Source organism: Columba livia, chromosome 19 (assembly GCF_036013475.1).
Source record: "Columba livia isolate bColLiv1 breed racing homer chromosome 19, bColLiv1.pat.W.v2, whole genome shotgun sequence".
In the NCBI taxonomy this organism is placed as follows: Eukaryota; Metazoa; Chordata; class Aves; order Columbiformes; family Columbidae; genus Columba; species Columba livia.
Window position 1 is genome coordinate 4107620 of NC_088620.1, and position 23768 is coordinate 4131387.

Genomic DNA, 23768 nt, shown 5'->3' on the forward strand with positions numbered 1-23768 from the left:
CACGCTATGTTTGATACAGGTCAGGATACCGTTGGCCTTCTTGGCCACCTGGGCACACTGTTGGCTCATGTTGAGCTTTTTGTCAATTAGTACCCCCAGGTCCCTTTCTGCCCGACTGCTCTCCAGCCACTCTGTGCCCAGACAGGACCTGCCACTCCTAAACCCATGCTGGCTGGGTCTGATCCCTTGTCCATCCTGAAGATGGTGTGTGATTGCATTCAGGATGGTCTGCTCCATAACCCTGCCCCCCAGGGGTTCCTGGTTCAGCCCATAGCACTGGCTGACACAGTGGCCATTCCAAAGGCATTCATTGGAAATTTGTAGTCTTTACGCTTTCAGGAAGCTTCATTCTTATCTGAATAGTAGTGGAAAATTTATATTACCCATGTAAGTGTCTAACTTGGCAAAGTTACTCTCCCTGTGTCTTCTGTGTGGCTGCCCAGAATCCCCTTCCATGTAGGGTCTGGTGGAACGATGTAAAAGGGTGAGATTGAGCTGGAGAGAGAGAAGAGGAGGGTGAACAGGCAGGGAGTTAGCACTCATGTCATCAAGGTTTGAAAATGAAGGTATGTGAAAACAGCAGCAGCTTTATTTATTAAAAGACAAAATGCACGCTTGAGTATTCCCACCGGTCTCAGGTACTCAGACACGTATTTTGGGACTCAGGACCTACCTTCTAAATGCACGTGAAAAATAATCCATGGGAAATGTTCTTTAACTGAATCTAGCATCACTTTCCAGATTCTTTCCCCCTTTTTTCATGAAATGGATTCCTGCAAGATGCACACACTTGACTCATTATAAAACTGTATGTGTGGTAGTTCGGCACTGATCCATTTGCTCAGCTTCCATTTTCTTTAGAGAGCTCTGCACATTCACATCTGAGTTAAGAATTTGGCCCCTACTATTTTATACCGGGGTTGAAGTAAGGGACAAAAAATAGGCATCATGCTACCTGATTGATTTTGGAGCTGGTATTTTCTATGAAACTGAAGTAGCAGGTATATAAGGGAGAGAGGGTGATTATAAACAAAAGGACATATTGCAGCATAGGATAGCAGGGCAGTAATTCAGTTTCAGTTGTGATGCTAGTTATAAAATACTATCTGCAGAGGTGGTGTTTCTGACATCAGGAGAAAAACCTGATAGAATTATAGCCTTGAAATCAATCTGGGAATAGGATGCAGAAATCTATAAATCAGACACAGAACAATCTACAAAGTCTCATTTTTAGGAGGGCTCCGTTGATGAAATTAGATTAAAATAAATTTACATATATATCAAGTTTATTATTAAAATCTAGTCACATCAGTAAACAAAATTATTTGTGAAAGAGTATGTTACTCTGTGTTTTGAACTCAAAGTAGACCTCTTTGGCTGATCAGAACACAGAGTTATTGTCTGCTTGTCAAGTCACAAATCTGTTCCTTAGAGCTAATAAATGGTTAGTGTTCAAATACTATGTTTTATCTGACTCCCACCTCATAAAGCTAGTACACATAATACTAAATTATACAGCATTGAGCAGGATCAGTCTCCTGACTCCTCCATCTTATGGAAAGAAAAACAAACCTAGTAATTGATGGTAGAAAAGAAGGAAAATAAAGTTATTTGAAAACAAACAAAATGGGCTATAAAGTTTGTTAAAATGTAATAATAAAAAAAACCTCATACAGCATCAGCCACTGCATCCAAAGAACTGCCCGGGAACAGAAAGGAAAATAATTCATTTTCCGCTGAAAAAGTAAAGTATAGGGTTTTCTTTAAATGAGAATTTGCAGTAGAGCAAGAGCTTGCCGACTGGTACAGGAAAACCCGCCTGCATCAGACAAAACCTGTCTACCAAAGAACTGCTCTTTCTGTGCTCGGAGAAGACATGTATTGCTTTCTATGTTCCTCCCTATGAAGCAGTTACTGCTTAAGTGGACAGGATCCTAATCGTATTGAACTGTGGCAGCCTTTAGGGCAAATAAGAAGCTGAATCCATTAGTGGTCTCTCAGCTCTCTGGTACAAGAACACCGTTAACCACTGAGCGCCCACGGTAAGTGGGAATCCAAATACAGGTTGGCATCTGAAGCTCCGAACTACTAACGCAAAGGACTGAATTCAGTTCCTCATCTAAATGAGAGTAAGTAAGTATTTTAGCTTTTTTTTTTTTTTTTTAATTGTTAATGCTTAAGGAACAATAGGAGATATATAGTACGGTCATGGGTAGTTCTGATATACAGAAAACTAATATCTAGCAAAATCTTACAGAATCACAGAATATCAGGGGTTGGAAGGGACCTCGAAGGCTCATCCAGTCCAATCCCATCTGGACAACCGTCTAATTGCCCATTTTCCTCGACTTTATAGTCTCTTTTCCAACACACCGTACTTTGGGCCTCCACCAAATCGCATGGAAAAGACTCTTGCTCTTCCCTAGGTGTCAGAGGAAAATCCTTCATGGTGGTTTTTCCATGTTCCTTTCTCCTATTGAAACACGGTTGTGAGCGTTCCCTGCTCATGCTCTACTAACACTCCTGGCTTTATAAGCCTCTTTTCTATGCCTGTTCACTCATCTCTTTCTTGGTCTGGTTCTCTTCTCCTTCCCCAAAAGTCATTTCCCTCTTCTGATCATCCTGTCTCCCTGTTCTCTACCTTCTTGAGTTATTCCAGCTGTTTCTTTTCGAAGGTGAGACAACCAGAACTGCATTCAGTTTGGAGGGTAGCACTGTGTACTGGATGTTCCATCATTTCCTTTGTTGTGGGGTTGTTGGTTTTGGTTTGGTTTGGTTTTTTGGTTTGTTTTTTTGTCAGATCTGAGTCTAGGGTCAATTGTTTTACATTTCAGTATTACTTACATTACAGTAGCACCTACGAAAAATACAAGTAGGCAGACAAAGCTGGGCAGGCAGGGGAGGGTTGAACTTGAGGACTGACCTAACAGTACATATATAATAGATTTCAAATACCCATTTTTCCAATATTGAAGGTTTTTCTTTCCCGATAGAGAAAATAAACAGCGCTAGCTTCTCCAGTGCAAGTTTTCCAGCAGTGTTTCCTTTAGTCTTCAAAATGATGTGTCTGTATCCCCAATTATGTCATCCTTTTACATAATATATTTAAAGCTTCTTTTTCATCACACTGCTAAGAACTTGTATTCAAACAGTTTAGGATAATGAAGTTCCTAATTTCTAAGGTAGAATCGCAGAATATATTGAAAAGGGAAAAATCCGGATGGAAAAAATATATATTTTTTAACTCTTTGGTCTTTACATGGGGCTTTCATATTTCTGCAGCTGATCCCAACGTGGATTAGAGATCATAAACAGCCTATTAATGGAGGCCTGAACTAGGAAATGGAGTTTGAATCAGCAGCAAAATTCAATGGCTGGCGAAGGTTAATAACTCCATTACTATCAGCTCTATTTTTTAGCCGTTTGAAGAGCGAGGTGTTAGCCTTATCTTACTCCTCATTAATTGAGCTAATAGAACCCCAGTGACCCTACCATGCTTGCCATTATCTGAGAGTTTACCAGACATGGACTGGAATACTTATCACTGAATATGTATTCCTCACGTTCATTTTGATATCAGACAATCTTTAACAAAAATATTTCTATCTTCTGGTTTCTTTTTGTCTGTTCATTTCCTTGCTGCCTTCTGTAATAGCTACATATTTGGAAATTAAATGTAAATGACTTAATTAAAATCCTATCAAGGAACAAGCTAAGTCCCCAAATAGTTGCATCAAGGAAACATAATAGTGATTGAATTATTCTGACATGGAAAAATCTTACAGGGCATTTTTAAAACTTTGGCCTATTTAAATGATGGATATTGTGCATTTATAATAGATGTGTTTTTAATTGATGGCATACAAAAACCTGATGAGTAACAAAGAAGACATTATATAATTATATCTTATTTTCTCCTCATTTTCAGGGGGAAAAACAAAACAAAACAGAAAAATGATGTGGTAATCACGGTACTAAATCAGCAGAATAACATTTGCCTGCACCAGGGAGAGAGAGAAACAGTAGGAAAAGTCCAAGCGACCTATGTAAAATTTGGCCTAATTTATAAAGAAAGCAGTAAAAATAATAAGCAGACCAATTCGCTGTTTCAGTCGTTCTCATTTTTTGTCTCTTCTCGCTCTTACCAGAGCCATTATGTGGTTGCTGGTTTATTGACTCTTGTCTTCACTAATGCTAATTGGTTTTCTTTTTATTATCACTTTGCACATGGGTGCTCCCGCGGCCGCTCGTCTCTTCCTCCTCCCGCACGTGTTCAAAGTCAGACTGACCAGTTTGGCAAAAACTAAGGGGCAAGACCATGGGATTTATAGGGGCAGGATCTTCTTGAGGTCAGTGCTGTGCTGCAAGTGACATCTCCTGAGTCAACTGTTTTGAGTCTGTTCATTGACAGGATTTTAATTAAGTCATTTACCTCTGTTTCCTGATCCTTCTCTATTGGAAGAGGTGTTGCTGAGCTCTCCATAATGGGAAAAACATATCAGGGAAGCTCCCGTCTATGGAGCGTTCGTATGGTCACATGTAGTGACACCTAATTCTCCACGTGTGGTGTGAAAAGCCGCACACACACACAGAGCCTTTTGCCCTACACAAATGTGATGGGAGCAGCTCGTATCTGAGGTTTGGCCATCAGTGGAGAAACCATATTCTCCATTATCCCTCTTGTCTTTAGTAGATTGTGCTCTCTCTTCCCTCGTAATGTAACACTAATCCAAATAGAAGCTATTGCTATTAAATAATCCAATAGTTAGAAAATTGGATGATTACAGTAAAAAAAGATTATGTCACTTCTGCTGCACATTCTGCCTGACATATATTGGCACCGTGAGAGTCTTTCTATCCTGGGGAAAGGCATTAATGTGCATCTCGAGCCAACAACAGCAAAACATCAAATGCAGGTTTAAAATCCTTCTCTGGGCTTTCTGTAGGATGCTGCATTTGCTGTCACAAGCATCACTTCATGTTTCTTATTCTGCTCCAACAAGAACAGGAGGTATATTTGGCTTCACTTGTGGGAGGCAGGTATTATTTTTAGAAGTTACCTCATACAAGCTCTTTTTGATGGCTGGAGTTTGTTTGGTGGAATCCTGGATACAGCAATTAAGGAGATCTCTGATCTCAGCAAGCTTCCGAAGTCTCCAGGAAGAGAATGAAATAAAGCTTCTATTTATGTCAATATTTTTAAGGGCCTGTACATCTGTGCAGGTTAAAACTGAGTTTATGAAAGCCTGTTACTGCATTTGCTGTCTGATATTGAGAGCACAGGGGCAGTACTTTTAGAGGAACTACATTGCAAATGTGCATTACCTTTGAGCTCCATGATTACTGGAATTCAGCGATTCCGGAGTAAAAACTACGGACAAGATTGTGCCAGCTGTGCTCTGATTTAGTCTCTCTGGTTCGGAGACTAATCCCAGAGTAAGCCAGTGCTCAGAGCCAGCCTGGATGGCAAGATCAGCCAATACTGCAAACCCCAGGCAGAACAGGAATTACGCTGCTTTTGCTTAGATTCTCCAAGCTGAAGATCTGGGAAGACAAGTGCATCAGTCTGTAGCAAATATAATATGGCTTGGGTGATTAAAACTGTCAAGTAATATTGCATATTGAGTGGAGACTAGTTTGTCATTACCATGAGGATTAGAAAGTGTAATCTTCATTAAAACATCAGTGGATTTACTGCTGTTTGCCTTGGAACAAGATATTTGCTCAGAATTTTCTAGTGAGTAAATTTTGCGAGTGCAGGGCAGTTTCAGAGAGAGGAACTGAATGCTGTCATAGCTTTTGCTGCAGAGACATGAAGAAATGATCTCTGATGTCTGGTGCATGCACTGGATCTCATTCGATGGGCCCAGTGATTATTAAAGAATTCCTTGTACTCTAATTCTGTGATATTTACAGTAAGTAGCTGTAAAATCATGAAATAAAACACAGCAAAACCAGCGATGGCAGGAGAGAAGCTTGGACATAATGTCAAGGCGATGTAGGAACGGATTAAATTCTTCAGGTGTCTTCTATGGCTATAAATTTGCATTACACACATAGGAAGCTCAATCAGCACAGCTTCCAAATTGTCCTGTCTGCAAAAACTTGAGAGTAGCTTCCTCTGATTAATTAAGCATCACGTTATTTTACTGCTAAGCACAGGAGAGCTCCATATCAGGCTAAATATTTGGTTTTAGCTCCCGCCTCATAGAGAATTTCTCCGGCGGCACCCAAGTTTCTCATCACGCTGTCTTCCTTCCCCAACCCCTACCTGACCCCGCTATAGATCTCAACTGTTGTTTTACCTTGTTGATGGTTTGTCTATATTTGCTTTAACCAGATGCCCCTCTTTGCATGCAGCACTGGGACTCATCCCCTCTCTCCTATCAACAATAATTAGCCTTGTAAGACTAATGGAAGAAATCGTGTCTAATTACCCTGTTGAAGGCCCAATTATGTTATTAACATTTGTGGGCTATAAGCTAATGATGAGGAGAGCCTCTCATTTGCATAGCATTAAGTTAATTGAGCTGGAAGCTATGGGGTGGATAGCAGTGATGCTAGCAGGATTCTGTTACTGAATGGATAATGATGACCGGAGCAGGACGATTCACCTGACAGGTTTATTAATTAACGGCTATCTGATTACCTAAAAGAAATGGCAAGTGGCAGTCCTTCTGAAAGAAGCTGCAGTATTTTTCTTAATGAAAGATGCCATATCACTGCTGATATTCGGGGTGATTGATGGTAATGGCAAGGTAAGCTCTGTACTGGAAGCCCACACAAAATCCTGCTCTGGGTACCTCTCTGCTCTTGCAAAAATGTGCTGCAAAGGTCCAATATTTATAAATAATCTCAATTCTTACATGGTGCATGAAGCAGGGCTGTGCCAGCGGATTCGTGTGGCTGTATGAACAGTGTATTTTGAAAATCTTTAATTGTTAGATAATCTGGGAATTTTGCCCTTGGAAGAACTGGAGGATTAGATGTTGTACAAAGGGTTTTCTTTCATTACGTTGTTAGGCAGGATTCTGTGTTGTATTAGGGAGAAAATAACTATAAACACTCAGCTTTTCACACATTCCTGGTACGTACAAACTGCGAGCGACGGTGCGTGCCCCTACCTTCAATTTATTTCTAGGTACAAACAGTTATGCAAAGCTGTTAGACCCTTTAAGGAACAGAAATCCTTTTTATTTAAAACAATTCAGGTTCTGTCTGGATAATTCCAAACACATCGCAATTCACAACTGATTCAGACAGAGTCTTGTTTGAACTACACTATCTTTTAAATGAAAAAAGGTATTTTAAAGTTGCCTGTGGAATCAGTCCAAGGCTGAGGAACTTGCTAGGCAGTTACTCATCCTTAGAAACGCCTGCTTTGGTTCCGAATGTATCTGAATGTCAAATACAGCTTCCAGTCCACAGATCTTCTTAGATTTTTTCAGCTGCATTGAAGAGCCCATTATTAAATCATGTGAACTCCAGACCTCACCTGGTGACTGCGATACCCGGTTCATCCTGGAACAACCTTTGACCAGACTCGTCCCAGGGAAAAAGAGAACACTACGAATTTTAACCTTTCAGAGAACGACTTTGATGGCTGTTTCGATTGCAATAGATTTGTGAGGAATAGAGACCTACAGATAAAATACAATCGCTGTTATTTTGCTGTTGGAGAACTTAGGATCACAAAGTCTCCCTTCATTCTCCAACTGGCATTTGGTGGGTACTAAAGAGATGAGATCATTAGCTTTCTGTAATCACGAACCCACAGTCAGTGCTGGATAGAAATATCTTTCCTACAGAAATTAGTTTTTCTATAAGGTGTTCTGTAGTTTGCCACAGTGCCTTGCTGTGTAAAATAGACAAACACAGCATCGAGCCAAGGTCTGAGAGATCAGGAATTATGTATTTAATTCAGGGTTCTCTATAGAGTGCTCATAAAAGCTTGATCATGATAGAGAGGCCAATAAATATTTGGGAACATAAATATTTCTGTAGGAAATGGCTTTGTGAAACATTTAGTTGTTGAGTAATAAGAAGAACAGAGAGAATCAGAAGAGTGGAAATCTCCAGGTACTAATCTGATGGGTTATATATATTGTGATTGTAATAGTGTTGAGAGACAATTTTTATGGGACCGGTAGCAACAAATACATTGAGTCCTGCACTTTTTACTGATGTCTTCATCTTCTCGTGCTTGCCTCACTTGTTACCTCTGCTCCAAAATTCAGCTTTAAACCTACAAAAGTGGTGGATGAGACCTGGGGATGCTGAGCTGCTCCTCTGTTTGGACACGGGGGTGCGAGTCCTCTGAATTTGAGTGTTTTGAGCAGGAAGGGCAAAGCTGTGGAGTCTCAGGCCATGATCAGATGTTCACTAGATCAAAGTCTACGGGAGGTCAGGCAGTGTTGGTTGTCAAGGAAAATGTGAGGATTTCAGGGGAAATTATGTGCTCTCTTTGTCTTTTGTTTTCCTGGAACATCCATTTCTTGGGTATTTAGGCATCAGTCCAGCCAGACAACACGAGGAAATGTATTTTAGAAAAGCACACATCAAAAAGTATTTTAAATGACCCAAATGTAGAACAAACATTCTGGCAGCACAGCTGATGCTCTTGTCAGCCTGTAGGCTAGAAAATAAGGAGAGAACCTGTAAGAGCAGTAAAAACAACCTAGGAATAGCTAATCAGGCCAGAAGTGATGTTTCGGCTGCGAGGATTTTGAGGGCTGTAGAGAAGAATAGAATAAGATTAGAAAATGTTTGTCCATCCTGTATGACAGATGTGGGAGAAGATGTAATCATTTGTTACTTCTCTTTTCTCCTCTGAAAACAGCAGCAGCGATGAGCTGGCAGGCACAGTGAAATGCAGTTAGCAAAAGTAATGGGAGTTGAAAGTTTGACCTTTTGTGATGGAAATCTGATATGAAAAAAGGGTCTTTTGATAATTTCTCCATCCAATCAGGTGTGGGAGATGTCTTGATCCTGTTTCCTCATTTGCATGCCGACTGATCTCATTTGAAAACCCAATCATTCAGAAATATTGGGACGTCAACAGAAATGTTACAAGCAAGGAGCTGTTTTATCTGAAAGGTCTGCAGGATGTCAGCTCTTGTTTTTCACTCCAGTGGCCTGATCTCTTCTTCATGATTCCATGTTTTTATTGGCAGGATAAGTTGAACATATTGAAATGCAAATAGCCCTTTCCACATCGAACCAAAATATAGTTTTTTTCGATATGATTGATTGTATCCAGGGCACTTCAAAAGCAACAAAGAAAATACTTTCTGCAGCGCCTCTGATTTCTTGACATTGCCAAGTTCTGATGTTTTTTCTTAGCAATCATTGGCAGAAAGTGATTCCTGAGCCTCCACTTTTTCCCCACGCCAACGCAGCTCCCATCTGGGATCAGTGTGCGAGGGCGCTCAGCTCATCTACACGGACACACACACTTTGTTGTTGTCCCAGGTGTCATAATTGTGTTTAATTGTATTAATTTCACCAAATTGTAGATGTATTTAATCCAACAACGGGATGATTCAAAGCCTACCAAGATCACACGTTGGCTTTCAACTGGGTGTATAACTGTCCAGATGATTATCTGGCTAGTCAGGTTTCAGATCCTGGGCACTGTCCACTTAGGGGAGTTTAGGATCAACTTTATCTCCCAGACGATTTAACCTTTCTCTTTTCTCGAACAGGCAATCCAATTTCCATTTTACTTAACCACACAGTGGGTTAATGGCAAGTTTTCCTGCTCTGTAACTGGTGTCATCATCCCTTATTTTGGAGGCTGCCTATTCAACTAATGTCTTAAGCCAAAGTTTTGCATTACTCCACCCAGAAGCCAAGGGCAAACAAAATATAGAGTAGTTCTGGACCACAAAGGGATTCTGCTTTTCCGCTTTGGTATAATTCTTTATACAAAGGAGGGTGGTTCAAAGAGGAGGGCAGAGATGGGTTTTTGTAGTTGAGTGTTGTGGCTTGGCTGGGAGATGGTTCATAAATGGCCTGTCAAAGTGAAGCTGGCCTGTTTTGAAGAGTTATCCTGAACACCAGCTGTTGGCTGCCCCTACCTAACAAAGCCTTTCTTAAAACTGGTGTGGTTTTGCACAGAGTTTTGCTTCTGGCAGACCAGCGCACCTAGTTTCTCTGGAGTGGGCAGGTTTGGAGAGGGGATTTCATGCTCTGCAGTGGAGGATGGAGATGTGAGGAGGAGAAGCATCAGTGAGGACGTTCCGCAGGGATTGCTTTCCGAAGCCAAATCCTGGAGGGAGCGGGTGTGAGGAAAGGGATGAACCAGATTATAAGCTTTACATAATAGGATCACTTGAAAGTCATTGAGTTGGTGTTTGTACAACACTTGGAAATGTAAAGCTCTGAATTAGACAGGAGGTCAAGATTTACCACAGTGTTCCTCAGGTGGGTGAATTTATACCCATCAGGGACCCACAGAAGTTCGCGGGCTTCATCACTGAGCTACAGAAATAACATATTTACCTAGCTTGTTTGCTATTCAATAGACTTCAGGGTCTAACTACAAGTTTGTGATGTTTATCTGATAGTAACTAATTTCTTCAGCAATATATGTACTTGTGTATATGCGTTTGGGATTTCACTGCTAGAAAATGTGCCTGTTTGAGAGTGAGGACAGGAGTAACTTGACTGATAGGCCTCTTCAAATCGAGAAGATTCATTTCATCAAATCCTGTGGCCCGTCAGCTGGGGGGGAGTGCTTTGTAAAACAGCAGGAATGGGAAATTCCCCCATTCCTTGTGTAATAAGCCGAAGCTGTTGGGATGAGTAGCTAGCACGACTCGGCAGCTCTGAATTAGACACCGAGCATTCTCCCAGGTGGGAAATCAGCCTCCTTCATCTCTCGTGTATTTTAGAATATCGAACCATGTAAGTTAAAACGCGATGTATTATTCTTGATAACCACGGCAATCTCGCTCCTCCCTGCTGGATTTTTTTGAACTTACTTCCCTCTCCACCACCTTCTTTCACTCCTCGGTATTAAAAAACAACGCGGTTTAGCGCACCAATATTTTCTCTGCGGTGAAGTCAGCATAGAATATTAGTGTCCAAAAAGTTGTAAAACAAAAGACTATCATATGTTGCACCTTTTAATCATGTAATTGCTGAGTGACATTTAACTCGGAGGCTTTAAGTTACTCCTTTGTCAGCCAGCCTGCTCCTCCTGCCCCTCTCATTCCTCCCTCCTCCCGGAGCAACCTGCTTTTGCAGAGTAGTGCTTTAACTACACTGAAGTTTGGCTGGGCTTCTACATATTACAGCAGCAACACGAAAGCAAACAATTGAAGTATTTGAGAACAATGAAATATGTATGGCTATCTGTGACAGCCCTATAAAGCAGAGCAATTAGCCGCGTAATCCGAGAAAGCCAAAGCGACCGGCAGCCCACGGTTCCCTATTAGTTAAATGCTTTTTGTACGTCCTCATCCCATCAAATCAACTAACACTTCCTTTAATTGGTTCATGAATTATACAGCTTGGCTGCATTATAATTTAATCACCAGTAAACATTCCTGGGGCCCGCTGTAAAGTGTATAGCGCTCATTAATTCCTTAATTTCAGCAGATGGAAGGGGAGATCGGATGAACGGTGGCAGTACAGAGCGCCTTGGGCAATGGAAGAAGGAAAAAAAGGTGGGGGGCCGTTTAGGTTTTTTAAGGGCTGTCAGAAACTCAATCTGTGAGCTGTCAGCAGCTTGGACCCGGCTCCCCCCGCCTCCCCTGCCTTCACCCCACCTACTGCTGCAAGTGACTGACGGATTCATATGGAGCCTTGTCAACCCGTCTTTAAACATCAAGCCAGCGGGTAAACCAAGCCCAATGTAAATTAATTCTTGTCTTATGGGCCCCCCTTTCTCTGTCCCCATGAATATTTCATGGCGGGCAGCATAAATATTAATTCTAATAGCTCTGCACAGTGGTTATTATTTCTGTTTTATGACAAATATTCATAAAATATTCAGGACCCTTTTTTAGAACATTTACACACTTGATTGTGAAATTTTCCAGCTTCCTGGGGACACAGTAAACATATTGGGGTTCTCTTGATGGACTTTTTTCTCTCTTAATTAATACTACGCCACATTAATATTTAATCAGATTTAGTTTTCTTTTCCCCAGAAGTGAACCCTATTACATTTGAGGATTTATTTGACAGTATTTAAACAGGGAATTTTTATTCCCTATTATGAATTTGGTTTCCTTTGACACATATATAAAATGACACATTTTAATCCATTCTTTTATTCCCTCCCCTTGCCCCCAAATCATACACTTTTTTGGTGTCAGTTCTTCATTTTATTTTATATACCAAATATCCTACCAACAACAACAGTCAGCGCTTAAGTGATGGAGGTGGGGGGAGTTTAATGTAGCATTTTATAGGAACGCTTAAGATTAATATCATTTACTATAAATTTGATTCGGTTTATTTAGTAAGGAAGCAATTCTGGGTTTCCTTGTCAGGTGCAGAAAGTGCTGGGGAAAAGCTGCAGGCGGGTGGTGAAGGCAGCAGTTCTGAAATGAGTTTGCTAGTGCTTAACCCTGGAGTTCTTGCTCCACTCCAGATTTGCTTTGCAGAATCTCATTATTGCAGGGGATGCTGCCAGCACCTGAGGAAACCTGCCTGCGTTTGGGGAAGCGGCTTCAGGTTCCTGACCTCGGGCCTCCGGGGCTGCCGAGGCTTTCGATTATCTGAGATGGGGTTTGATTAACCCTGCGGATCGTGGAAAACGTGCCAGCCCCACGACTCTAAAGCGGCGCTGGCTGCCATCTTATTCTGTGATTCGTAAAGCACTGCTGGAATGAACTCCAGGGGGAATGCAAAGATGCTGGAATAACAGCTGAGAGTAAGGAGGAGGCAAAGAATGAAAATGAGGGGAGAAATGTAAAGCGGTTTTGACTGGAGGTACTAATGCATCCAAGCCGCTTATTACATATGGAAAGAGTTAATATTGCCTTCTCAAAAGAGGCTTTAAAAACGCCTTGAAGCCACTAGTATGAAAAATTTGCTCTGTGTACGCTGTGCTGTGTAACACTTGCGCAGCCGGGAGCTTTTCAGCCCGCTGTCCTGTGGAACGGCTCTCGCTGCCAAAAGTCCTGGGGCTCTTCACTGGTGTAAATCTGCGTGATGCCCTTTGCTTGATCCCAGCTCGAGATCCAGCCCGTTGTTCAATGAAACAGCCTGAGAGTGCTACCCGGCAGGGCTACCCCTGTTCCCCCTGCGAAAGCTGCTGTGGCACCTGCTGGGATGCTGCTGAGATACCAGGTTGTGGGGTGGGATGCAGGAGGGACCCCGGCTGGGCTGTTGGAGGCTGAGCACATCAAACTGGTGGGTGGAAAACATCTAAGAGTCATTACCCGGCACTGCTGGGGAAGAGAAGGAACATCTGCAGCTACCAAGGATGTTGTTCATCTTGCTCCCCTGGCCAGAAGCCACGTCCTGGGAATAGTGCCCCACTTAGCTGCCTTTTGTGGTTATTCGACAGAAATGCATCCATTTGAAAAGAAAAATCCGGTGTCTGGAAATAGCTTGTTGTCACATGAATCAGTATAGGAGCTCAACGAGCAAAACGCTTGTGCCAATTAACCTGTGTTTTAGTGTTTATGCAATGTGTTTTCCCTTACGGTCAAAACCTAGAGGGTGAAATAACTTCCCAAAATAGAGTTAAGCACCTTTCATCAGAAGATATCCCAGAATTTGAAAGACATGAGTGAATAAAAATTCCCAGCAGCTCCTTCCATAAATAAGAGATAAGGATCATTTCATCCATTGCAGAGACATACAGAAGGAGTATTTAGAGTAGAAAGTAAACTAAGATCCATGTCCAGCCAGCAGTGCAACCTCACAAGATCGTTTGTAATCTGGTTATTTGTGGGCAAAATACCTTGTTTATGGCAACATTGAGAGAAAACTGAATAAAACTGGAGAAAAGGTAGATGTGATCTACGTAACCAGTTTAATTTTTAAAAGGGAATTTGGGGATGCAGGATGTAATAATGAAAATATAACGGGCTCAGGATCCTGTGGCTGTGCCCCTAGTTCTTGAGAAGAGGCTTAGCCAAGGGTTCAGGTGCAAGGTGTCATTATACTACAGGAAAGGGAGCATCTTTTAGGGGAACGGATTGATCCAAGTCAGGTAATTCTAGCTAGGAAGTCAATAAAGACAAGATAACCTGGGTTTTAGCCGGGATTAGTCACTTGAATTCAGATCTGAACTTCCTTATTCCTGTCAACTTGAACCACTCACTTGGTTTGCTATATTATTGTGATAATTGAATGGTACTACCCGAGGAAAAGACCTTTTTGCAATGCAGATTTTTCTTGTATCTTGGCCAAGCCTGCCATCCTACCCCTGTCTGGCTTGTGTTCCCTGTATGATCCAGACTTTTGTACAGCTTTATTCATTTTTTGGAAACTTTTAAAACTAAAAAACATGGTCAATTTTAAAAATGGGTCTTAGAGTTTAACCAAATTCAGGACAGTTGCTAGAGCTGGTACTTCTCTCTCTGCCAGTTCAGTCCATAATGCCACCCAAGGCTTTTCCATCCTTTTGTGAGAACGGTGTTATTTCCTTCTCCGCCTGCTTTGGCTGGTTTATGAACCAAAGGGAGGAGCTTGTGTTTGTGCCAATGATCACATAAGGATTTTACCTGTGGTGGCCTCTTAGAGATCTACGGCATCCATACACTTCAACAGCCTCATCTCTCCTCCAGCTTTACATCTCAATTACAAAAATCATAGCCGTTGCGTTTGCCAGAACTAAGTCCTCCAGGAGAGTTATTTTCCATGGGGAATTGTGCCATAGCATCAGGTAACACCGTATTGATATCTCCATATTGAGTAAGGTCTTCTGTGCCTTTTGAAAGGCTCCATTTTCTAGCCTTGAGTTTGACATTTTCTATTTGTCTGCTGGGAAAAGAGGGTCACTTCGTGTCCCCTCCTCTCCTTTCTCTCTCTCTTTCACTCCCTCTTGCTCTCTCTTCCCTATTCTCTTTGGCCCTGATTTAGCTGGGCTTCTGTCAAAGTTCCACCAGCAAAGTTTGCTGCAACTTTGAGACCACACAAGCATCTGATCTTCACATTATTATTATTATTACTATTTTTTTAAAGCAGACTGATGTGGTATGTTGTAAACTGCCAGGAGCACTTGCTAATTTAGTAGTTAATGACAGTCACAGAGAGTGTTTTTCTTGCCCCTGGAGAGGTTTTAGACACAGCTGGGGTAGATTTGCCACTATCAATTATGTACAATTTTAAACAAGAATTGGCCAGCAGGGGCCTCTTTTTTTTTGCAGAGTGCAGAGCGTGAAGAATGGGAACATGGCAGCTGGTACCTGCTACGAGGGAGAAGAAATATAGGAGTCAAGAAAATGGGAAAAAGATTAATAGCTTACTATTTTTAAAGTTGCAGTTTCAACTCAAAAGTTTAAATGCTATGTTAAAAGTGTCCCAGTGTTGTTTGGTGTTGTGTTTTTTTTGGGTTTTGTGGGGTTTTTTTTAAGTCAAGCATCATAACTTAATTACAAGGCTTGATCTGGCCCTGGTGTAGCCACAAGCAGGTCAGTAGTGTCTGTTCTTAAAAGCCAGCTAGGGAGTCAGGATTCTGTCTCAGATATCACATTGCATTACTTTTCATCTTTAAATGAAAACCAGGTATGAAATTAATTAGATTGAATGGTATAGGTCAAATTTCACAGACAATAATTTTACAAAAAGGGCTTGGCTTTGGGCTCCCCTCCGCCAACGTCAATCCAGAGCATCTTCACATAATGGGAAATGCCAAGGATGAGAATCTCACCTAAGTAAATAGTTCAGGTCTGGAACGGTAAACACCTGGATCCATCTAGGTCAGCTGTGTTTAAATTACAGGGCCAAAGCGATGGAAGGCCGTGGCTTACAGGCAGAGCTTTAGTTCTGTGGAGATGTACAGCAGCTGGAATGGCTGCAGAGCCGTCCTGGCCGGTGACTGTCAGTCCATAGAGCAGTCCTGGCCGGTGACTGTCAGTCCATAGAGCTGTCCTGGCCAGTGACTGTCAGTCCATAGAGCTGTCCTGGCCGGTGACTGTCAGTCCATAGAGCAGTCCTGGCCAGTGACTGTCAGTCTGCAGGAGGAACGTCCCTTCGTCCCCAGCTCAGTCACATCAGAACTCAGGCACTCGGCATTTGCTCTTCTCACGGCAACACTCATCATTCTCCATTACAGGCGCTTTGAATCAGTGACGTTATTTCCATAAAACAGGAAAACCACCACCAAAAAATCCCTCTCGAGGACAACTCTGAGCACTGTCAATTGTTAATGACTTGGGTTAACTAGGTTGGTTGTCCTCTGGAACAAATGCAGTTCGGAATTAGATGAATACTGTTGCGTAGGGCAAAACCCATTTCTTTGCTTACTGTATGGTTGTCCTGCTGTCTCATGATTGGGTGTGAGATGAAACTTCTACCACCCACACTTTTACCTTCTCCTCTCTCTGTGAAGGGAAGCATCAGGATGCCCTGGTCACCTCTAAGATCTTAGATGATGCTGTCTGAATAGCCAGAAGTGATTGGAACACTGTTTTGGAATGCCAGATAGCCGGTAGGAAAACAATATTATATTCCAGCTGTTAGAGGCCCTATATATTTCATTGTCATCCAAAGGCGACTAGTTCTCATTTGACTGGGTACACAGTGAAGGTGTCATCAATGTTATTAATTTGCTGGAATTTAATCTCTCTAATGTATCTGAAAGCTGTACTAGATTAGATAAGTGATGTCAAGTACAATGAGGCAGAGGGAGGATTCTGACACTGGTGGTTTTTTTTCCTATTAACATTTGTGTTCCCAGTTTTATTATCTGTGAAAGCCGGCTGACGGGACCGGACCTTCCCTCACATCCCTCTCCTGGGAGAGAGAACAAAGCAGAGAGGACAGAGCATTGCTTACGAATCACTTGCCTTCAGTCCTGCATTTACCAGCGATGTCACCACGCGGGGACATTTGTCCTCAGAGACCTGGGCCGAGAGGGTCTACCGAGTCACATCCCACAGAGCACCAGTTTGTAATGGGCTGCCGGTGGTTTTTAGTTATGACACAACTCAGGAGTGCATGAACAGGAAACTCCAACAAAAACTTGAATTTGAACATAAACCACATCATTTTAGTTAATTTGGGAATACTCAAGCAGTAAGTGTAAGGTATCTCACCTCTCAAAAAGAAGAGAGTCACAAGAGGGAGTGCATTATCTCGTATTCTCTAAATTGTGTATGGCAAAAGATTATGTGGATGGTCTGTGCTGTGAAGAAGTTGATGAAGGTGATATTTCAGTCTAACTTGCATCACCATGAGAGAACAGATGGAAAACATGGGTCTGATTAGGACTACGGAGGAGAGTCAGGCTTCTCAACATGTGAATCATCGAAAGGACACTGGATAGCAAAAGAAAAAGAAACTATATATGTAACGCTATATATATACAATTAGCTATTGAAAAATAATTTTAAAAAATCAAGTTTAGAGTGGTGCTGAGCCCGTGGTGCTGAGCAGAGGCTGCTCGGAGCGTCCCCCCGTGCGCCCCTCGCGTTGTGGCTGATTGACGGGGTTCACCTGTTGCGGAGCCGAACGAACAGCTTGCCAACTCCGCAAGAGAAGCTGCGCGAGATGCTAATCTAGCGGTATAATGTAGTCTACTTTGATATGAAGCTGTGTTTCCTCGCCTCCCTGTCTACCGATTCTGATGACATCTGTTTCATATTTCCCGTTGATAGAAGTTGTGACACATTACAACATACAAAGCCTGGCTGATTCCTAAAGCGAGCTTTACAGAGGATGAGTTTATCTGAAAAACAAAATGTGTTTGGTATGTGAATGGGACCAAGCTCTGCTTGGAGATGAATCTGGTGCTCACAGGGAGTTGTACCAGTTGCTGCTCTAAATGCTGGATCTGGGTCATGGGTGCAGCTCGCTCTCTTATGAGGATTTCCACGAGAAATCCAACAAACACGTTCCCTGGACAGAGGGAGGACTGAGTTTGTTATGTGGTCAGAGTCACAGGAGCCTGAGAGAGGGACACAGGCAAAATGTTGCTCAGAAGTACCAGGAGTAGCTGCAGGAGGTGGATCATACACCCAAGGCCAACACTTCACAGAGAGCGCATGTGTGTAGATCAGTGTTACTCATGTGAGTAAACCTCCTGGGGCTGCATAATAGGCTGTGTGTGGTATGTGTCTCCTTCAAAATGATAATAAAGCTTTCTAATTGGGAGTATTTTAAGTCTAGACGGTAGTTCTGTCAGTGGTTTTTCCCTTAATCTTTTTCTTTTTCCTGCTTCTGAAGGATTTTAAACTGACAGCCCCGGGGAGTGATGTTTCCTCTCATCTGTAGATGTGCGGTATGGCAGGGTAGGGCATCCCGCCTCCCACTGGAAGGACCATTGGATGAGGAGTTTGTGCTGTTGTACAGTATATTCTGTGTGTGCCATTATACAGTGCATGTGGAAAAAATAAATAAAGAAAAAAACCAAGCAACATATTAGCAGGGATGTCTATACTCTTCCACATCTTCCCCCCACACTCTTCTTTAATGGTGACACCACACTGGATAATAAGAAGCATCTTGTATAAAAAAGAAGGGAATCTCAGACAAGGCTTTCAGAGTTCATTTTGTTGGCAGCTTTTTAAGTGGAGTTTTTTAGGCTCTTCTGTTTCAAATACCATAATACTTTTTGAGTTAGTAACTATGAATTACGACAAGCTTTCTTGATATGCCAGGTTATAATCCTTTAGTGGTTTTGTTTATTTCAGAATATAATAGGAAGCCGTATCAATTATCATGACTGTATAAATGTTGTTCCTCTCTACTAGAATATTCATCTTGAGACACATCATCAGATGTTACCTGTTCTGACAATCACGTTTTTGTGCCGTTGTTGGGCAACAGAAACAAAGAAAAACAAAATGTTAAGAGTGTAAGGGATAAAAGAGCATTGAAACTGTTGTTCTTTCCCTGTCTTTGGAATCTCCAAGATCTTGAATGTTTTATTCCCGGCTGTTATTTTGTTACCACAGTGTGAATAGAAGTCATTATCTGTAAACATTTGAAAAGAGAGATGATTTTCATAACTTTAAATCCTACAAAGGATTCTAGTAATCTGCTATGTGCATGCCAAGGTAAAGCTCAGGCTTTCATCTGGTCTGATCCCACCCCGTCAGTGTAAAATGTTCCTTTGGTGAATGTCTAAAGCACACAGTATCTTTAGAGGGAGGCAGACAGAAATGAAACGGGAAGCCTGGCCTTGAAGGCAGCAGCAGGAGAAGGTGTATTATAAAGAAGAATGTATTTGCAGCCTTCAGGCTGTATTCGCTTGGTAGAAGTTTGTTTTCATATGTTTTCAAGGGAAGCCTTATTTTTTATTTTGTTCTGAATTAATCATTTAATGTGATCTTAGCCCAGATGTGCTTTATCCTCCAATAGCTGGGGACCGGGGACGTAGGTCCGCTCATTCTCAGCAGTTTGTCAAGGATTTTCTGCTGAGGAGCTTTTGGACCAGAATGTAAAATTAACAGTACTATTCTAATGAACTAATGTGACTGGGGTCAGTAGTGCTGTGTATTGTTTGCTAGTTCTGCATCCTTGACTCAAAACAGGGCTTTTGCATCACCCGTATGACATGAGCTGACAAGTCCCACTCCATCCCCTGGTGAAAAGCTGTTCATGGCGTGGAACCACTGACACTGAGAGTCCGACTTTTTAAGATCCCGAGCAACTACGTCTTGTTCACACTCAATGGGAATTGCAGATTTTGATCTTAACAGCCAGAGGGAAACCCCTTTGGTGGGCACTGAGCTGTACCCTGCTGTTATTAGGATAGAATGCATAACACTGGCAGACAAGCTCTTCCTGTCCTCTACAGCAGCAATTTGTTATTTACCTTTTGCAGAATGTTATTGTGGTTGTATTTGCTGGTTGAGATGAGAAACTGGATCCAGAGGAAGGTCAGAGCTGGACTGTGAGCAAGCTCAGCCAGGCTGAGCCAGGCTCTGGGTCTAATTTGGTCACTGGTGTCCACACTATTACTGTCCGTTAAGTCCTTTCAGGGCACACAGCACCACACACACCGTGTGTCAAAGAGCTTCTGCCCTGATGAGCTTGGAGACCGAATGAGATGTGAGGAGAACCAGAGGAGTCCTGTCCATCTGCTGATGTTTTCTGATGCTGCAGGTCTGAGTGGTTCTGTCGCTTCCACATTTGCGTGTGCTCTTCGTTTGAGTAAGGATTAACTCATACTCTAAGGTCACAAGTGATGTTCTCAGGGTGTTAATGCACTTAATTGTTTTGTTCTCCGTAGGGTATTTTTCTTTAATCTCCCCTATGAATCCATCATGGAACGACTGTCTCAACGGAGGACTGATCCCGTCACCGGGGAAAGGTGAGCACTCCTGTCTCATGTTTAACGCTTTTCAAGACTGTCAGTGAGATGAAAGCACAGATAGACTTCACAGAAATCTAAAGAAATGCAGGAATATTGTACTCTTGCTTAGGGACTTCTTAAAAGAAAAGGTAAAACTTTCATAGCTCCTCGAGCACCAACCCCCAACCTGCCGCAGGAAGCTCCTGTTCTCAGAATAGGGCGTTTTAAAATCTCGGAGTGTGAAATCTACAGTAGCAAGTAGCTCAGCTCTAGTATTTTAATGGTGACCGAATTGGTTGGCAAAGTAACGCTGAGGGAAGACGACTGAAACCTAGCCTAAATGCGGGTGGGTTTCAGACGTTCCCATGGGGATTTCGAAGGCTTCCCAACTGGGGAAAATGGAAAACTTGCCGCATTTTACTTCGCCAGCTCCTGTGATGGTTCTGTCTGCTGTGAGATATTCACATATTTCCTGCCCAGCAGAGCAAACTCGTTCGAGTCGCCGGGTCACTGTGAGATGGGTGTCTCCAATGTGGCAGTTCCGCTCACCGGCAGCCGCACCACCTTGTTTCACCCGAGACCCTCACAGTTTTCTGTCTTCTCCACCCTTGTTTGTCGTGGAACAAGTAACAACGAAATATCTTCCTAAATACCTGCTGGAATTGGCGTGGATTTGCAACTTCACTTGTGCTCTATTGTTATGATCCCTCACACTTAAATTTTAAACAACTGTTTTACTTTTCTAATCTTAAATTCATCCTATTGTGTCAAAGACAAATACCAAACCTTCAAAGATTAAGGCCATAAATACTGGATTTGTCCCGAAGTGATACATGATTATTCAGACATCTCACTTGAGGTGCAACATTATCTCGTGACAGCAATAGTGATTTGCTGTAACTGTTCTCTTTGTTTCAGTAATAAGTGATGCAGTTGTTCAGAAGAAATGAACAGTATGAAGCAAATCATTCACACATCTTTGCATTTCTTATCATTAGGATTAGCCTGTTCAGTATCTGCTCCAGTTAACACGCTTCCTCCTTCCAAACTCTGGGTTTTATTCCTTCGAAATTCCTTGTGAATTGAATTGTTTTAGATGCTGGATCTAATCCTCAGCATTAGCCGTGCACGGCTGGCTGCAGCGTGCTGAGGAGGGTGGCTGTGCTCTCAGTAACGCTCACCTGGAGTGAACTCGGTGTCCACATCACAGCAGCAGCTGGAGCTGTAACGCAGTTCTGTGCGGAGACACGGGGTCTCTGCCGCTCTCCTCGGGTTTGCATCGGTCCCAACAGCTTCAGAATGTTCGTCTGTGTTCGAGGATGCTGATTCAATGTAGAGAAAGTGCTCAAAGTTGGACAGATTTTTCCTGACTAATGTCCAGCGTCAGCATAACAGTAAACCCCAGCAAAGACTTCTGACAGATGCTAAGGTTTAAGGTTAGGCTTTTTTAAATAGGAATCAAATGTTACAGGTAAAACACGTTACCTTGGGATTGGGTCTAGAACAGATCTGGAAATGCCTCTGAACCTGGAGCACTGAGCACGTAACAGGGATTTCTCCACACCTTGTGTGTGGTCTGTAAACAGCAGCAGCTCTCTGTGTCACCTCTTGGCTTTTGAGTATCCAGGATTCTTGAGAGCAGGAATAGCAGCTTATTTACCCTGAAATTTCCAATCATTGTTTTAAAACCCCAACTTAGAGTAGAAAGAGATGCTTCCAGGTTCCAGTACAAGTTGGGGAATGACCTATTAGAGAGCAGTGTAGGAGAAAGGGACCTGGGGATCCTGAGGACAGCAGGGTGACCATGAGCCAGCACTGGGCCCTTGTGGCCAGGAAGGCCAATGGTACCTGGGGTGGGTTAGAAGGGGGTGGTCAGTAGGTCAGAGAGGTTCTCCTGCCCCTCTGCTCTGCCCTGGGGAGACCACACCTGGAATATTGTGTCCAGCTGTGGCCCCTCAGTTCCAGCAGGACAGGGAACTGCTGGAGAGAGTCCAGCGCAGCCACCAAGATGCTGAAGGGAGTGGAGCATCTCCCGTGTGAGGAAAGGCTGAGGGAGCTGGGGCTCTGGAGCTGGACAAGAGGAGACTGAGGGGTGACCTCATTAATGTTTACAGATATATAAAGGGTGAGTGTCAGGAGGATGGAGCCAGGCTCTTCTCGGTGACAACCAGTGATAGGACAAGGGGTAATGGGTTCAAACTGGAACACAAAAGTTTCCATTTAAATATGAGAAGAAACTTGTTCCTGGTGAGGGTGGCAGAGCCTGGCCCAGGCTGCCCAGGGGGGTTGTGGAGTCTCCTTCTGTGCAGACATTCCAACCCGCCTGGACACCTTCCTGTGTAACCTCATCTGGGTGTTCCTGCTCCATGGGGGGATTGCACTGGATGGGCTTTCCAGGTCCCTTCCAACCCCTCACATTCTGGGATTCTGTGATCCACTGAACTGTGATAGGCAAAAACATGGGATACCTTAGGAAGAGGCAGCTTTGTCCTCAGCTTGAGCTGAAGCCGTGGCATTTGTATCTCATCTGCAGATACCACACCACGTTCAGACCAGCGCCCACACCAGTGATCCAAGCCCGTCTCAGGCAGAACCCTCGAGACAACGAAGAAAATATTGAGAAGCGTGTGGAAGCCTATTACAGGAACGCCGCGGAACTGGAGGATTTTTATGAAGACGCCTTTTATGTCAATGCTGACCAAGACCCTCATGTTGTCTTTGAGTTTATAGAAAGCTGTATCATTAAGCCCCTTCCATGTAAAAAAGTAAAAAGCTTATAATTAATAAGGACGATTTCTGGAACAGCCGGTTTTAAGCTTTTCCCTGTAATGTTTGCATCCTGGTCACTGAAGCAGCAGGTTGCCACAAGGGCAGAGGGATCGAGCCAAGCTGTGTTAAACTTGCAGCTCTCCAAGGCTGGGTGAAGTACAGAGAGCAGGAAATTGCGCTTTAGGGGTCGTTTTGTCTGCTTGTGTTTGGTGATCTAAGCCACAAAGCGCTGTGGCTGGGGAAGTTCCTGCTTTTAATTCAAATATCTTCTTCCGATTCTGGGACTCGGCGAACAGTAGTTTTGTCTTGACTATGTAATACTCACGAAGCCAATTTGGAGTATTAAAGTGATTTGATGTGTTTGTGCCTTGATTCACTCCGTGCTCTCAACCAAAACTACACAGGCACGACCTGTCTGCAAGCAAACACAAACCCAGAGCCCACAGCTCTGCAATGCACTTTCCCCAAAGACAACCGCGGTGTTTTCAGGCCAGGGTGCAGGGATTTTTACTTTCTTGATAACTCAGATTGCTTAAAAAGTCCTGACAAAACACCCTGTGGGTGTAGCAGC

The 23768-nt window shown here is 42.9% G+C and overlaps 1 protein-coding gene across 4 annotated transcripts in view; it reads left to right on the forward strand.

Moving 5' to 3' along the window:
* The window catches only part of AK8 (adenylate kinase 8), a 70666-nt gene extending 47107 nt beyond the window's left edge, over positions 1-23559 (forward strand). For all 4 annotated transcript variants that reach the window (XM_065035747.1, XM_065035746.1, XM_065035748.1 and 1 more), the window contains 2 exons: positions 20366-20446; positions 22962-23559. In XM_065035747.1, coding sequence (XP_064891819.1) covers positions 20366-20446; positions 22962-23208 — 328 coding nt within the window. In that variant the 3' untranslated portion in view covers positions 23209-23559. The remainder of the gene's footprint in view (positions 1-20365; positions 20447-22961) is intronic.
* Positions 23560-23768: the final 209 nt, after the last annotated feature.